At 31.6% G+C, this 18,040-nt stretch overlaps 1 protein-coding gene across 1 annotated transcript in view; it reads right to left on the minus strand.

Annotated features, from left to right (window-relative positions):
• The window catches only part of PREX2 (phosphatidylinositol-3,4,5-trisphosphate dependent Rac exchange factor 2), a 463,645-nt gene that overhangs the window by 252,787 nt on the left and 192,818 nt on the right, over positions 1–18,040 (minus strand). The window contains exons 11-13 of the mRNA XM_051970075.1: positions 11,457–11,557; positions 4,390–4,493; positions 3,742–3,791 (exon numbers count right to left, since the gene is read on the minus strand). Of these exons, the coding sequence (XP_051826035.1) occupies positions 3,742–3,791; positions 4,390–4,493; positions 11,457–11,557 (255 nt within the window). The remainder of the gene's footprint in view (positions 1–3,741; positions 3,792–4,389; positions 4,494–11,456; positions 11,558–18,040) is intronic.

The following is an 18,040-nucleotide window of genomic DNA, read 5'->3' on the forward strand; positions in this document are numbered from 1 at the left end:
GCAGGTTTCTTGGAGGACTTCTGGAAGCAGCCTTCATTTCAGTTCAGTGTAATCACCCCAAATGCAGCCAGGGATTAAAGTCCAAATCCTTTATTGATCCTTCAAAATTGCCCGGTTAGTTTTCTTAGAGGCCTATCTCTCTCTGTGATTCTAAGAGCTCTTGCTGCTATTCCTTTGTCTCTTTCAGCTTCAGCCTCTAGCTCCCTCTGAATCCAAAGCCTCCAGCCAGCACAAAGTTGGAAAATGAAATGAATCTGACTCTGCCTCCGAGAGTGTGGGCTTGTGGGTTTCTTCCCTCTCTATCCAACTTGTGAATCTCCTGGACTTGTGAATGTCCTGGACTTGTGAATCTCCTCGACTGAATCCTGGTGCTAAATCTCCTGAAGTCCCCAGCCAGCACATAGATGGAAGTTGGAATAAATCTGACTCCGCCTCTGAGAGAGTGGGCGTGTGGGCTTCTTCTAACTTATGAATCTCCTGGACTTGTGAATCTCCTTATATATGTTCTCTTAAAGGTGTGAACTCTAATAAGTACTAAGTACACAAGCATTGTCTCTATTAATTCCAGTGACTTAGCACCTTGTTTCAAATTCTGGCCCATAACAAACTTCATTAAATGAATTCATGTTACAGAGCTGACTGTATTCAACAACAACAACAAAAAATTATATGTCTAATTTCAATTAGGTCTTTATCCATTATACCAATTTTATTACTCTTTCCTGATCAGCACTCTTCTCTTCTCAAGCCGTCTTTATAACTATCTCTGTCCACTCCATAACAGCAAAAGTGACATACATCACTGAAATAAATTGAAATCATTTATTCTGAATTCCTTTTCCCCAACCCCATATTTTAAATCATTTCAATATCTTCCTATTATCTACTTTTTTCTTGTCTCAAAAAATAAGGCAATACCTAGTTCCTTGACAATGTGAGTCCCTCTATTTGTGCTCTTGATCCTATCTATGCTTTTTTCCTCCAGGAATCTCAACTTTACAGCATCTCTTGCTTCCTAACATTTAACTCCTTATACAATGACTTCTCCCCAGTTGCCTTCAAAAAGGTCCAAATCTCTCCCAATCTTAAAAAAAAAATCTTTCAAGCTTTCATTCTTTATCATTCTTCTTTTTCACAGCAAAACTGGCAGAAAAATAGTTATCTATATTCCTTGCCTCCACTTTATCATTTGCTGTCTTTAACCCCAAATCCATTTCTCCCAATTTTATTATATCTATCCAAGGACCTCTTATCTTACCAGTCATTCAATTTCAAAACCTAGGACTCATTTTCAATTCTTCAATTTCATTTATTTTGCATGCCCAGTCATTTTTAAACTCTCATCAATTCTACTTCTTTAGCATCTAACCCCTTTTGTTCCAATCATCCACTAGCCAATGACCACTTATCTAGATTACTGAAATAGTTTTCTAATCATCCTTTGCCACTAACATCTTACTTCTCACTCATCTTCCACACAGTCACCAAAATGATAGTCCTAAAGAAAAATATGACCTTGTCCTTTCAAAAGCTCCAGTGGTTCCCAAAATTGCCTCTAGTATTAAATCAAATCTTGCTATTTGGTGATTAAGGTCCTTGATAATCTGATTCCAGCCTATATATCCAAATTGATTATATATTACTTGCCTGATACTCTAAGAAAATTGTCTCGAACTCACCATTTCCTATTCAGCACATGTCTTTGCAGTTGTCCCAGATGTCTGGTATTTTTCCTCAATTTTTCCTTTTGAAACATTTAATTCCTTTCAAGGCTAGCTCAAATTCTATTTCCTTCAAAAGGAAAGATCTTCCCTGATCTTCCACATTTTAGATCCCTATTCACTGTATAAATAGATAAGTACCTACTTATCTGATAGAGTGCTGAGTTTAAATTCAGGAAAACCCACCTTCTTGAGTTCAAATCTAGCCTGATACTTCCTAGCTATATGGCTCTGGGGAAAGTCAGTTAACCTGGTTTTCCTCTGTTTCCTCATCTGGAAATGTGCTGAATGAAGAAGTAAAGATACTTTAGTATCTTTATCAAAGAAACTCTAAATGAAATCACAATGAGTTTGAGATGATTGAAAAAAAAATGACTAAACAATAAATCACTGTATATGTATTTCACATATAATCTATATTTATTTAAATAGGAGTATATTATAATCACTATTGTAATGAATGATGACCGTTTCATTGTTGTATTTGTATCCCAAGCTTTCAGCATAGTGCCTGGCACAGAGCAAGTGCTTAATAAATGCTTACTGATTGAACATTCCTTTTCTTAATATTGGAGTTATATTTGCCTATTTATATATTTTCCCTACAATGTTTCACAGCTGACTTAGTAGTCTCTCTAATTCCCCCCAAAATATGTGAATATTCAGAAGAGAATAAACTAAAAGAAGGTAAAATTATCTGTGAAGTGATTCTAATTTGACAAAAGAATAGAATTAAAGAGTTTAAATGGCTTTAGAAGTCATCCAATCTCATTTCTTCATTTTCCAATTGCGGAAAAAAAGGTCCAATAGGCTACGTGATTTGCTCAACATAAAAAACTCTTTAAATATAAGAACCAAAACTCAAGCCCCAGATTTCTGAATACAAATCCTGTATTCTTGTGCACTCTATCAAAACTGAGATTTTAAAGTGATAATCCTTTGACTAAGTAAAGAATTTCTATAATGAAATAAACATGGAAAAAACAAAATACTGTTTACACATGTTAAATAGAGTAAAATACATAATCCTTTAACTTCATTTTAGACAATGATTTCTATTTCAACTGATGGGCAAGTCAAGAAGCATTGAATAAATGCCATTCTGTACAAAGTGCTAAATTGTAGTAAAAACTATTTTTAATTTTATATAGGTTGCAGTAATTTTTCTTTAATGGCTAATGGAAATCATTCTTGGGACTTAGTTGTTCTTTATGATTAAGAAAAGAGAAAGATCAATTTGGATAGAAATAGTACTCAGGAAGATTAGCAGAATTTTCACTACCTGCCAGTGATAATTCTCAGATCTATCACAGTTATTGATGTATGAATGCAAATCCTTAGGATTTGTATTCTAGGGAAGCAGCACTTTGTTTTTTATCATTAAGTATTTGTTTAATACTTTTCAATGATCCATGAATGATGCACTGCATCACAACCCCAAACTTGAATGGATAGATTGACCTAAACTAGCTAGTCCTGGTCTAGAATAATTATCATTAAAATTTTTGTTCAATTGGATTTCTTTCATTCTATTTATCTATGAAGCTTCAATGACTTAAAGATGTGAAGAGGTATCAAGAAATAGAATCTAGAGGCCCAGTTCTTTTTATCTTAGTACTGTTTCTCTGAGATTATCTCTAATTTATCTTATATCTATCGCTTTTGTATAAAATTTATTGCATGTTGTCTTCTCCAATAGATTGTGAGCATAATGAGAGCAGGGAATATTTTTCATTTTTCTGTGCATTCCTAACACTTAAAACACTACCTGACACATAGTAGGAACTTAATTATCATAACTTTTTGACTTGTCATAATTTGAAAAAAGAAAAAATATAAAGATTATATAGAAATTAAATCAGCCCTAGATCAGTTAAAAGTTAACTATATTAGAACAGATATGTATTCTAAACTCTTTTAATTGTAATCCTTTACCTTTTAAAAATGAAAGTTTCTAAATGAATAATATTTTTATAATACACAATATAAATATTTCTGAGAATTTAGTAATTAGTCTCACCTTATCACTGGAGTAAACAGACTGTGAAGGCGGCAATATAATCTTACACCCTGCATAAAATGAAGATATTTCAGCTCTAGTAAGATCACTCCAAGAATATAACAATAACAAATTATTTTATTATTTTATATAGTGGCACAAACTTCAAACAATTGGGAGTTATTTGAATTAAAGAATATTACTTAAATTTCTAAATAAAATTAGAAAAATTTAAATTGTATTATGAATAAATTTGTAAATGACAAAGGATTTCAAATATTTTCCTAAAATAGAAATGTTTTATGGAATTAGAAAAAATTAACTATACTAAATGAATTCATAGCTTTAAACACAGACAATAAAACACTGATTGTTAATCTCATTCTAAATATGCACATCTATATTCTGAATAGAAAATTTCTGAAGGGAATCATTGGCAGTTATAGTGTTCCAAAGTCTTTGTACTATTGCTGATTTGTACCTATCTATATCTTAATTTGTATGTAGATATGTATACATATTGCATTAAAAAATTAGAAGAAGGAAAAACATTTATTCTTATATGCCATTTAGGAATTTGTCATACTAGAAGAATTTCTGTATGCTCTGGTAGAGAATCACAACAGGCAAATCCATGATTAATGCAAGATGATTGGGAGAGTTTATTACCTTGGAAATCACATCTTGCATTTCATTTCTTGGATAAAATGTCCCATCATCATAGCGAAATCTATATAGCATCTGTTCTGGTTTGAACTGATGTTTATCAGTAACTGAGAACAACAACAACAACAAAAAAAAAAAAAAAAAAAAAAAAAACATGTATTAATATTCTGAATTGGTAATAAAAGCCTTATACTTTTTTAAAAAAGACTTAGACTTTAAACCCCATATGAATTTAATTATAAAGTATATCCATAAATTCAAAACTTCTAATTTAATAAAACACATTTCAATTTTAAGTTAAATAATAAGAAAAATAATTGGTTATTTTCATAAATTTAAAAATTCCTAAATTTAAAGTTGATTCAAAATCCCTTTACAAATTAGTAGCAGATGCTTCCTAAAATTATTCTAATACATAAAATGATAAAATCCATTGATTTTTAAAAATATATTTAGAACTCAATAAATGACTAGCTGCTTCTTACACCCAAGGAAGAATTTAAATGCTCATTCACCTATCAGGGTGCGCCCACTCAACTCAGTCTTTTAGTCACAACTTCCAACAAACCTCTAGCTTACTTTAAAACCTATTTCCAAAACTTAACAGTTCTGACTATGATTTTTTTTTAATCTCTAGGCTAAACACCTCATATTTTAGCATAAATCCATTTTCTTGGCCTCCTTTCAATAAAAAACTAAAGGCAGTTGATCTCTAACTTCAATATATCTATCTTCTTCATGTGCATAATTGCAGAAAATTACTAAACTGCCACCCAGCTTTCTCTTCTCTAGGCTGCATAATTCCATTATAACTTATCTCATAAAGTGATCACTGCTCTTAAAAGAAAAATAAACACTTTAAATTAAAACTAAAATGACTTATATTTAAATATTTTTGGGGGGAGGGTAAACACTTACACAATCAATCATTTAATTCAATGAGCTCTAGTTCTTGCCTAAATGGAAGATTAGGGTCTTTGGTTACTTGCCTGAAATGTCAGAAAGAAAGAAAGTTATCTGAACCACTAAGGAACATGAGTTCCATATGGGTACACTTGGCTGAGATGGATCAAACTCCAAAGATGGGTTTAATACAAATAAATTTCTAAAGATTTATCTATTTCCCCCAAGTCATTTTTATTCCTCAAATGCATATAAATGAGAGAGAAATGTTTAACTGGTAGACTCCCATGGACCTCTGGCACTTCCTCCATGGACAAAAATAAAGGGATTCCAGAAAGCAGAAAAATATAAAAGAGAAAAAATCCAAAGAAATTTTTTGAGTTTCCATGCCATTTTTCAAGGTCAGTGATTTTATTTTTTTCCAATTATTTTTCCTATTCTCATAAGGTATTTACAATGCTACCATGAAACTCTGTCAAAATGCCAGGACATTTTGAGATCAAGTAACTGGCCCTCTATACAACCATGCAGTTACTTTAAGTCTCTTCTGAGGAGTGGTGCAAGAAGACCTTCCATGTTTTCCCCTTGGCTTAAGCAGTACTTGGCAATCTTTGTCAGTACAAAAGTCTGAATACAGAACCATTTTCACCTTTACTTATCTCCTTTCTATTTTGCTGCCATACATAATATAGTAGCAAAGTACCTAGTTAATTAATTGGGAGATTCTCATGTCATTCTGATGTGAAAAATGTTTTCATTTTCTCAGTATTGCCACTAACTCAACAATGCAACCCTATCATTAAGTTTCTGAGTTCCCATGTAATGAGTTGAAGCATTTGTGCTCAGAACATGTTGAACAAAGTAAGAAGAAAGAAACCAACTCTTTCTAAATACCACAGAAAGAGCATATGAGCTCAAGGAAACAATATCCACTGTACTAAGTCTTGCCTCTGGTGAAGTTCTCAGCAATATTTGCAATGTGAATTTTAACAATAATAGCCAACTTTTCTTGCTCACTCTCTCTAAAACAGATGGTTCATTCAACTTTATTTTAAGAATTCTATTTTCACTAAAACACAGCTGGGACCACATACTAATGAAAGTAGCATGTCTGGCTTATGTTTCTATACTCTAATGTAATTATTCTTTTATTGTGAAACCGTATAATGTATTTTTTTAACTCTGTATGGTAATTAAAGGATTTTGTGAAAAAATTTAAATATCTGAAGATAATTCTTCGGCAAAAAAAAAGCTTTCTATAGGCAAAAATTTTTTTCCAACATAAATTTCCTCTGACCATCTTCAGCATTCAATTTGAAATTCTGAATGGTGATTCCCAGAAAGGGATAGTACACCATAGTGAAATCAAACTATGGAAGAAAAAAAATCTTAGCAACACTAAGCATTACACCACCAATTGACTCCTATTATGACAACTATAGTCATTACTTAAAAGTTTCAACTCCCCAAAAGCAATTTTAAATTATCATTGCAACTAATTTTGGGAAAATGCATTGTATTCATATTTCAATATAATTCACTTCAATCAATATCAACAAATATTTACTTAATATCATGAGAATAAAAATATGAGTAAGATATGGTTCCTTCACTCAAATAACTTTAAAACTAGTGTGGAAGGGATAAGGAAGAGAAAAACATAGATCCACAAATAGTTTAAAGTAGGATATATTAAGAACCATAAAAAATAAAATATTATATAATTGTAAAGGAAAAAAATCAATAGTATCTTGTAGAAAGTGATCCCTTAATGTGCATTTGTTTAATTGAATTGAATTGAATCAGGCTGAGGATATCAGATTATATGGTAGCAGTACTATATAACTAAGTAAGTTCAGTTACATTTTGAATGTCTTGAATCCCACATGGAGTAGGGACTTAATTTTGTAGGATATGAAGAAAAATTAAAACTATGAGCAAAAAATTCAATGTAGTAAGGAAAATACTATATTTGTACTTTGAATACTTGGACTCAGATCTCAGTTTATCTATCATTTTCCTCATCTATTAAATGAGGTTGGACTCACTAGATGATCTTTCCATTTCTTCCCCCTCCACCCCAAATCTTACAATCCTGTGAATAATATGATTAGATCTGTGCCTAGGAAATTTTATTCTGAGAATGGTATATAGAAAGGATTAAAGAAAGTAGAGACTTGAGTTACTTGTAATTTACTTGAATGTTATTTAAACAGTCCCAATGAAAGATTGTGAGGATCTAAATTATTCTGATAATACAGAAATAGAAATATAAGAACAGATGTAAGAAATAGCATCAATATGACTTCATGTGTGTATATAGTAGTTAAGAGGGAAAAATTATAAAGCATGAGTCCAGCTTTTTAAGCCTGATGACTACCAAGATGCTGATTCTATTAGAAAAAAAAAAAGGAATTCAGTAGGTAGAACTCATTTGGGGAATAAGATAATGAATTTTGCTTTAGAAATGTTGAGTTTCAGAATAACCAGATTAACTAATTCACTTCTGCAAATATAAAATTAGACTTTAGAATGGGATTCAGATTGGAGATACAAATTTGGGAAATCTATTAATAGTGATCACTAAAGTCATAAAAATCTCAGAGGGAGAATATATGCGAAAAGGGGAGGTGGGGCAGGAAGAAGGGGATAAGATTGAAGACAGAACCATAGACAGTGCCCATGTTGAAAGAAGGGGAAGAAGAGAAGTCAATGGAGGAAAACAAAGACCATCAATATGAGAATAGAGATAATTCAGAGATGTGAATTAAAAAGAGAGAAAGAACTTTAAGAAAGGGCAGGATGATCAAAAGTTGCAGAGAAGCTGAAATGGAAAAAAAATAAAATTGTTCATTTGTGAACTAGCAAGTCATTGGTAAGCTTTAAAAAAAATTTTCAGTCATGAAAAAGTTTCAATCATGTGGTTGGGACAGAAATCCCATTACAAAGAAGAGAATAGTGAGTAATTAGATATAAAATAAAGGCAATGAATTGCCATTGATCCTGATTTCTGATGTTCTCTAGCAGAATGAGAATATTATAGTCAAAGTCTTTTTATTTTACCAATAGAATGTGTTGATTTATTAGATCTAATAAACACAAACATGCACATAAACACACATGCAATCGTGCATATGCCCAGATCTCTCTTTGAAGGAAAGACATATATTCATTAGAAACACAGTATTGAGATCTCTACTAATTATTGGGGAAATTTTTAATCCCAATCCAAATTTATTCATCAATCTGATAATTAACTTAAATAGTTATTTTAAATATTATTAATCATAATTCACTCACAAACTATGTATTTGGAAAGCAATAATATTATTTCTAACTGTATCCTAGATAGTATAGAATATTTTATATTTTCAGAGTCCTATTGGAATTGGGATACTTGGGCCAGGAACTCTAAAATTTCAAAACCTTTCACCATTCATGAAGTTATAACAGTTTATCCCTTCCCCCCCCCCAAAAAAAAAAAAGAAAAAAAACCTTCCAGCGAATTCCCTGTGTTAAAAAAAAAAAATCACCATCATCCCAAAGATCAATTCAGACAGATCCTTACTCCCTACTTTGAATCTTAATACTCTTATTTATGTTTCCCCTAAATGGCTGTGTTCTTCTAATTAGCCTAAAGTTATGGAACATGTCATTTGAAAGGAGTTAGGGAAGAGAGGAAATTAATTGATGTTCTTTATGGCTATAATACACGGATTAGAAAAGTAGAAAACACCTTTCAATAAGTATATAGCACTCTAAAGAAAAGATTTTTTTTAAACTAAGAAGGTCTAAAACTATAGACAGGACAGGCAGAATACATTAAAGATGAAAGATAAAATATTGGTAAAATTGCAGAGAAGGAGGAAATGGAATTAAAAGCTAAGATGAAAACATTGATTCTAACAAGGAATGTTTTTTCATCTTCTTTAGAAGAGAGCTCGTCATTGATTTTTTTAAAGGTCTTCGATACACCAAAATACTTATAGCAACACTTTTTGTGGTAACAAAGAACTGAGGGGGGGGAAGAATGCATATCCCTAGGGAGTAGCCAAACAAGTGGGATATCCTGCAAGAAACATCAAATATTATGAGGACACAGGTTATTGAAAATCTTATATGAACTAATACACAGTAAGATAAGCAGAGCCAAGAAAATAATATGTGCAACTTCAACAATGTAAATATAGATTCCCCACAAAATAATTAAAAACAAATGTTGGAAATCATGAAAAACAAGCTTGGCTCCTAAAATTCACCCACTCCCTTTCCTTTGTATACGTGAGGGGACCCATAAATATGGAAGTTATATATTGTCAGATTTTTTTCCAATACATTAATTGTTGTGGATGACTTTTTCCCTTTCTTTCTTTATTTCTTTTTTTTTTTAATTTATGGATGGCTCTGTGGGTGAGGAGAAAGAGATTTGAGGAATTTTAGGAAATGTAAAAACAATATCAATACAATTTTTTTTAAGTAAAAGTTCCTTGAAGGAGAAAAACTAACTCACTTTCATCTTTGAATCCCCTATACTTGGTACAGTGTCCTTTCTGCTTGTTTAATGATTTAATGATTTGAACAGAAGTAGAGGAAGAATGTAGAGATACAAAATTTTGATGCTGAAGAAAAAAAATGCAAGGAAACTGCCTTCATGTTTGATGACCCACAATAAATTTGTTTGCAGAAAAGAAGGAGCTGTTTTTCAAGAGGTGCCTAGGAGCCTACAAATAAGAAATCAAAGCTTTCATTAAAATAAGATTGAAATATAAAGACTGGAATGAGAGATCAAGAAGATTTAACTAAAGGGATTGTGAAATCTGAGTGCCAAGTTGATGTTTGGGGGAGAAGGAGAAACTAAAAATCTATCTTTGACATGAAACCAGAAACTCACTTTCAACAAACATTCTTTATTCTAACCAATCCATAGTTTATTTACTGTTAAATATTATTTTACCTTTATCATGCAAATAAAATACTAAATAATTATAAAAAGAATTTCATATAATTTCAAAATTGTGACCTCCAAGATTAAGTAGCTACATTATATCTAAATAAGAAATCCCTCTATAGTATAATTGACAAGAAGTTGACCAGAAATTGCTTGAAAAATTCTAATAAGGAAGAACCTGTTACTTCCTGGTCTCACATATTCCATTTTGGCATAATAGTAATTTGGAATAGTATTTCCTTATATAAAGCCTACATGTGCCTTGATGAAACTCTACCCATTGTTCCAAATTCTTCCCTGCTAGTCCTCAATTTTAAGAAAAATAGCTTTTATAATCTAGTTGTTTTCCTACAATGATTTCTAAATCATTAAATTTTGAACAGATTTCAATTAACCATGAGTTTCACAAAGTCCAATTCAAGATAGATTTGCAGATAGCCCTTCAATCTATAAGATTTATTTTGTTTCCATGTTCTAAGGAAAACCTGATTATAACATACAAAATATTACTCATTTTTGGAGTCAATCACTCCATTTTGCAGTAGAAATACAAAAATTTTTAATGGCCTGGTGATTTTATACTTAGCAAGAATAAATAAATGCCAAAACTCATAGATCAGACTAGAGATACTAACAGAACATAATTACAGGCAGGGACACTTGCCAATACTTTTTTGGTATGGTATCAATGACTTATTGGAGAAAATTCAAAATCTATTGAATGGAAAAAATAATATTACTGTAATCAGGTCAATGTTTTTACTTATTCTGGATTCCATTTTACTACAAAAAACTTCTTAAAATCTCATGAGTAAAATAACATGTAAGAAGATTTTTAAAAATAAAAGAATTACCTGGAGAATGGAATAAAGAAATAAATCAATCTGGTTAATATGATTTCAATTTTTTCTAGATATTTCTTTAAATAGGAAGAGGAACTAAAAATTTGAAAATCAAGTTATTTTAATATATTTATACTTAAATATCCCATGTGCTGACACCTTGATATTTATATTTCATTGTACATATTCCCTTGTTTATCTCTTCTTAAATTATTTAACTATTTTAAAACCACAAAACATGAGATAACCATAAATATTTACATATACTATAAACACAAATACAGAAGAATTGAGATTAACTACTCATTATAGAGATAACCTTGGAAGTATACCTGAATGAAAAACTTCAAGAAGATATCATTTTAAAATATATTTACCATGGTGGATAATTCCATTCTCTAATAATGCTTGTCCCAAATGAACTCCTTCTTCAGGTTTATGAATCTCACCAATCTCCAACAACCAGGATACAAATTCACTATAATGGAAAAGCAATGAGGAAACAAACAAACAACAAAAAAAAAAAAACCATTCAATAGGTAGGCTTATTCTCCTTTTTTTATTGTGCATTCACAAGCATTTAAAAGGTAATCTTCATAATTTAGATGAATGCTTTAAAATATTCTTGTATCAAATCTGTTAACTTCTGCTAAATATCCTTTTAAATCTAAGTCTGTTTTACATTATCAGGTCTATGCTGATATATCACAAATTCATGTTTAACAATTTTTATTGAACTCAAGATCATAAGTAAATAGAAAAAAAAAACTTAAAAGTGGAGAGCAATTTATTATAATAGAAAAATAGGCAAATATCATGTACCCCATTCTTATATTATACACTACAATGAACTCCAGCTAGATGACAGACAAAAATCTGTGATAATAAAAATAAACAATATACAATAAAGAATTTATAAGATAATTTTTGATTCAACAAGTAACATTAAGTATCAGGGATATCAAGGACATCTAGATGGCACAGTGGTTGATAAAACATCAGCCTTGGAGTCAGGAATCAAATTGAGACTGAGACTTCCTAGCTGTGTGACCCTAGACAAGTCACTTAATCCCAATTGCCTCAGTAAAAAATGTGCTAGGAATATTATATGTGTGCTTTACTACATTAAGATTCAATTTACAAGGTGGAGCCAAGATGGCAGAGACAAACACACATTTCTTTCTGACCTTCACTTACAACCATCAGACTTAGGAAATCCAGCCTCTAAATTAGCTCTGGATGGGCAGAACCCATAAATATTGGGGGTGCAACAAATCAGCAGAAGAGAATTCTGAAGATTGCTAGAAAAAGTCTGTTTCAATCGGAAATGGGAAGGAGGAAGCCAAATGCAAGCAGCTGAGCACAAAAGGCAGCACAGAGTCTGGGGAAGTACAGACTCTGGGGCAGTACAGACTCTGTGGCCAGTGGGAACTCTGCCCAGGGATGGGGACTCTGCCCAGTGGTGGAGACTCTGCATGGAGGAATATCTACAGGAATATACAGCAGTATTGGCCACTCTGCCCTGGTTGCAAGCCAGTAGATCAGCAGAGAAGTTATAAAACATGCAACACAAACATAAAAGATCAATAGTGAACCCCAAAATGCCAGAATCTCATGGGACCTGGTCACACCCATCCAGCACCCAGAGTGAATTAACACTGACCCAGCACAGGCATGGCTGCTTATAGAGAAAGCCACTGCTTGTGGAGGAAACTTGGAAAACCTCCCCACCCTAAAAGCAGACCTTAACCTAAAAAAAAAAAAATTAGTAAAAAATTAAAGAGAACTCTGATGATAGAACAACTTTTATAGTGAAAGAGAAGAAGATTTCAAACCCTGAGGAGAATAAAGGTGCAGTGTCTCCAGATGAAGCCACAAAAGGTGATATAACCTATTCCCCATCTCACAAGGTTCTTCTAGAAGAAACTAAAAAGGATGTTAAGAGAGAGCTAGAAAAAAAAATGGGGAAAGAAAATGAAAACTTTGCAAGAGAGTTGGAGAAAGGCATATAACTCATTAAAAGATAGATTTGATAAAAATGGAAAAAGAAAGCAACTCCCAGAAAAAGAGAATTTGTGAAATATAAAAAGAAAATAATTTCTTAAAAAACAGAATTTGTGAAATGGAAAAAAATTCCATGGAACAAAAGAACTCATTTAAAAATTCAATTGGACAAATATAAAAAGGAGTAAAAAAAAAAGTAAATGAAGAAAATAATTCACTAAAATTCTGAACTGAACAAATGGAAATGAATGACTCAATGAGACAAGAAGAATCAGTCAAGCAAAATTTTAAAAAATGAAAAAATAGGAAAAAAATGTAAAATACCTAATTGGGAAAAAAAACAACCTGGAAAATAGATCTAGGAGAGACAATGTAAGGATTATTGGACTCCCTGAAATACATGATGAAAAAAAGAGCCTAGACATTATCTTCCTAGACACTATCTTTCAGGATATCATCAAAGAGAATTGCCCGGATATCATAGAATCAGAAGGTAAAATGACCATTGAAAAAATTCACTGAGCACCTCCTGGAAGAGACACCAAAATAAAAATCCCAAGGAATATCATGACTAAATTTCAGAAGTATTGGACCAAGGAAAAAATATTACAAGTACCCAGAAAGAAATAATTCAAATACCAAGGAGCCACAATAAGGATTACTCAGGACCTAGCAGCTTCCACTTTAAAGGATGGAAGGACCTGGAATTGGATATGCTGAAAGGTGAAGGAACTTGGAATGAAGCCAAGAATAAATTACCCTGCTAAACTGAGCATTTTCTTTCAGGGAAGAAGATGGACATCCAATGAAACTGGTGAATTCCATTTATTTTTATGAAAAGACCAGAGCTAAACAAAAAAAAAATTGATCTCCAAATATAAAACTCAAGAGAAGCATATAAAGATATAAAGAAAAAAAAAACTCTCAAAAACTGTATTTCTGTTATGGATATACATAAAGAATACATATGTAATCTGATTTTACTATTATAATATAAAAAGAAACTAGAGGTAGAAAGGGGATTGTAATAGAAAAAAGGGGAAAGTGGAGATAAAATGAGGGAAATTACATTTCAGGAAGAGGCAAAGAAAACCTATTATAACTGAGGGAAAAAAGGGAGGATGACAAATATCGTCTGAATCTTACTCTCATCATATTTGGTTCAAAGAAAGAATATTAGTTCTTTGTTTTCACTGAGAAACATCTCTCACCTTATAGAAAAGAAGGAGGGGAAAGGGGAAAAGGGAAGGGGTAGGCTAAATAGAAGGGAAAACAGAAATAGTTGGGGAAAGGTACAAGAAAGGGGGGGTCTCTAAAGGGGGAGGACTACTTAAGGAAAGTAGTGTTCATAAGTAAAATAATAGGGAGGAGCAAAATGGGAAAAGGAAAGAGAAAAGTATAATTTGGGGTTAAAAATTTGGGGTTAATAAAATGGCAGGAAATACAGAATTGGTAGTTTTAACCATAAATGTGAATGGGGTGAACTCTCTCATAAAAAGTTAAGCAGATAGAAGACTGGGTTAAAAGCCAGAGTCCTATAATATGTTGTTTGCAAGAAACACATGTAAAGCAGAGCAACATACACTCTAAAGGCAAAAGCTGGAGCAGAATCTATTATGCTTCAGGTGAAGTAAAAAAAAAAAAACACAGGGGTAGCCATTCTGATCTCAGAAAAAAACAAAAGCAAAAATTGATCTAATTAAAAGAGATAAAGACGGAAAATATATCTTGCTAAAGGGTACCAATGAGGCAATATCACTATTAAAAATATATGCACCAAATGGTGTAGCATCTAAATTTCTAAAGGAGAAATTAAAAGAGTTGCAAGAAGACACAGACAGCAAAACTATACTAGTGGAGGATCTCAATCTTGCTCACTCAGAACTAGATAAATCAAACTCCAAAATAAATAGGAAAGAAGTTAAAGAGGTAAATAGAATACTAAAAATACTAGCTGTGATAAATCTTTGGAGAAAATTGAATGCCAAAAGAAAGGAGTACACTTTCTTCTTGGCAGTTCATGTAACCTATACAAAAACTGACCATATATTAAGACACAAAGATCTCAAAATGAAATGCATAAAGGCATTTTATTCAGATCATGATGCAATAAAAATTACATTCAATAGAAGGCCAGGGGAAAATAAATGGAAAAGAAAATGGGAACTAAATAATCTCATTCTACAGAATGAATGGGTGAAACAGCAAATCATAGACACAATTAATAATTTCATCCAAGAGAATGACATTATTGAGACAACATGTTAAAACTTGTGGGATGCAGCCAAAATGGTAATAAAAGGAAATTTTATATTTCTAGATGCTAACTAGCATAAAATAGAGAAAGAGAAAACCAATAAATTGAGCTTGCAATTTAAAAGCTAGAAAAAAGCTAGAACAAATTTAAAAAACCCAATCAAATACTAAACTTGAAATTCTAAAAATAAAAGGAGAGAACAATAAAATTGAAACTAAAAAAACTATTGAATTAATAAATAAAACTAAGAGTTGGTTTTATGAAAAAAAAAAACAACAAAAGAGATAAACCTTTAGTTAATTTGATTAGAAAAAAAGAAAGAGGAAAATGAAATTGTTAGTTTCAAAAATGAAAAGGGAGAACTATCCACCAATGAAGAAGAAAATAGAACAACTATTAGGAATTACTTTGCTCAAATATATGCCAATAAATTTGACACCCTAAGTGAAATGGAGGAATAACTACAAAAATATAGACCACCCAGAATAACAGAAGAGGAAATAAATTACTTAAATAGTCACAATTTAGAAAAAGAACTAGAACAAGCTATTAATCAACTCCCTAAGAAAAAATCCCCAGGACCAGATGGATTTACATGCGAATTCTACCAAGCATTTAGAGAATAATTAACTCCAATACTATGTAAAATATTTGAAAAAATAGAGACTCCTACCAAATTCCTTTTATGACACAGAAATGGTACTGATACCTAAATCAGATAGTACAAAAACAGGGAAACATATTTGTAGACCAATCTCCCTAATGAATATTGATGCAAAAATCTTAAATAAAATATTAGCAAATAGATTACAGAAAATCATCCCTAGGATAATACACCTTGACCAAGTAGGATTTATACCAGGAATACAGGGCTGATTCAATATTAGAAAAACTATTAGCATAATTGCCTATATTGATAACCAAATTAACAAAAACCATATGATCCTCTCAATAGATGCAAAAAAAAAAAAGCATTTGATAACATTCAACACCCATTTCTATTAAAAACACTAGAGAATATAGGGATAAATGGACTATTCCTTAAAATAATCAGTAGCAACTATTTAAAACCATCAGTAAGCATCATATGTAATGGGGATAAACTAGAACCATTCCCAATAAGATCAGGGGTGAAACGAGGTTGCCCACTATCACCATTACTATTCAATATTGTATTAGAAATTCTAGCTTTGGCAATGAGAAGAAAAAGAGATTAAAAGAATTACAATAAGTAATGAGGAAACCAAATTATCACTCTTTGCAGATGATATGATAGTACACTTAGAGAACTTCAGAGATTCAACTAAAAAGTTATTAGAAATAATCTACCACTTTAGCAAAGTTACAGGATACAAAATAAATCTACATAAATCATCAGCATTCTTATACATCACTAACAAAATCCAACAGCAAGAGATACAAAGAGAAATTCCATTTAAAATAACTGTTGATAGTATAAAATATTTGGGAATTTATCTTCCAAGGGAAATTCAGGAACTTTATAAGCAAAACTACAAAAACACTTTCCACATAAATAAAGTCAGATCTAAGCAATTAGAAAAAATATCAAGTGCTCTTGGATAGGTTGAGCAAATATAATAAAGATATTCCTTAAATTAATCTATTTTTTTAGTGCTATACCAATCAAAATCGCAAGAAATTATTTTACAGACCTAAAAAAAAATAACAACAAAATTCATCTGGAAGAATAAAAGGTCAAGAATTTCAAAGGAATTAATGAATACAAAGCAAATGAAGGTGGCCTAGCTATATCAGATCTAAAACTATATTATAAAGCAGCACTCATCAAAGCCATTTGGTACTGGATAAGAAATAGTAAAATAGGTTAGGTTCACAGAACAAAATAGTCAATGACTATGATAATATAGTGTTTGACAACCCCAAAGACCCCAGCTTTTGGGATACAAATTCACTATTTGACAAAAACTGCTGGGAAATTGGGAAACTAGTATGGCAAAAAGTTGGCAAAGACCCACACCTACCACCATGTACCAAGATAGGGTCAAAATGGGTTCATTATTTAGACATAAAGAATGACATTATAAACAAATTAGAAAAACATAGGATAGTTTGCCTCTCAGAACTGTGGAGGAGAAAGGAATTTGTGACCAAAGAAGACCTAGAGATCATTATTTGTCACAAAATAGATAATTTTGATTATTTCAAATTAAAAAGCTTTTGTACAAACAAAACTAATGCAGATAAGATTAGAAGGGAAGCAATAAACTGGGAAAACATTTTTATAATTAAAACTTCTTATAAAGACCTCATTTCCAAAATATATAGAGAATTGACTCTAATTTGTAAGAAATCAAGCCATTCTCCAATTGATAAATGGTCAGCGCATATGAACAGACAATTTTTAGATAAAGAACTTGAAACTATTTGTAGCCACATGAAAGGGTGCTCCAAATCACTACTGATCAGAGAAATGCAAATTAAGACAACTCTGAGATACCACTACACATCTATCAGATTGGCTAAGATGACAGGAAAAGATAATGACAAATGGTGGAGGGGATATGGGGAAACTGGGACATTGATATATTGTTGATGGAGTTGTGAATGGATCCATCCATTCTGGAGAACAATTTGGAACTATCCTCAAAAAGTTATCAAACTGTGCCTACCCTTTGATCCAGCAGTGTTTCTACTGGGATTATATCCCAAAGAGATCTT

Source organism: Antechinus flavipes, chromosome 1, assembly GCF_016432865.1.
Source record: "Antechinus flavipes isolate AdamAnt ecotype Samford, QLD, Australia chromosome 1, AdamAnt_v2, whole genome shotgun sequence".
Classification (NCBI taxonomy): Eukaryota; Metazoa; Chordata; class Mammalia; order Dasyuromorphia; family Dasyuridae; genus Antechinus; species Antechinus flavipes.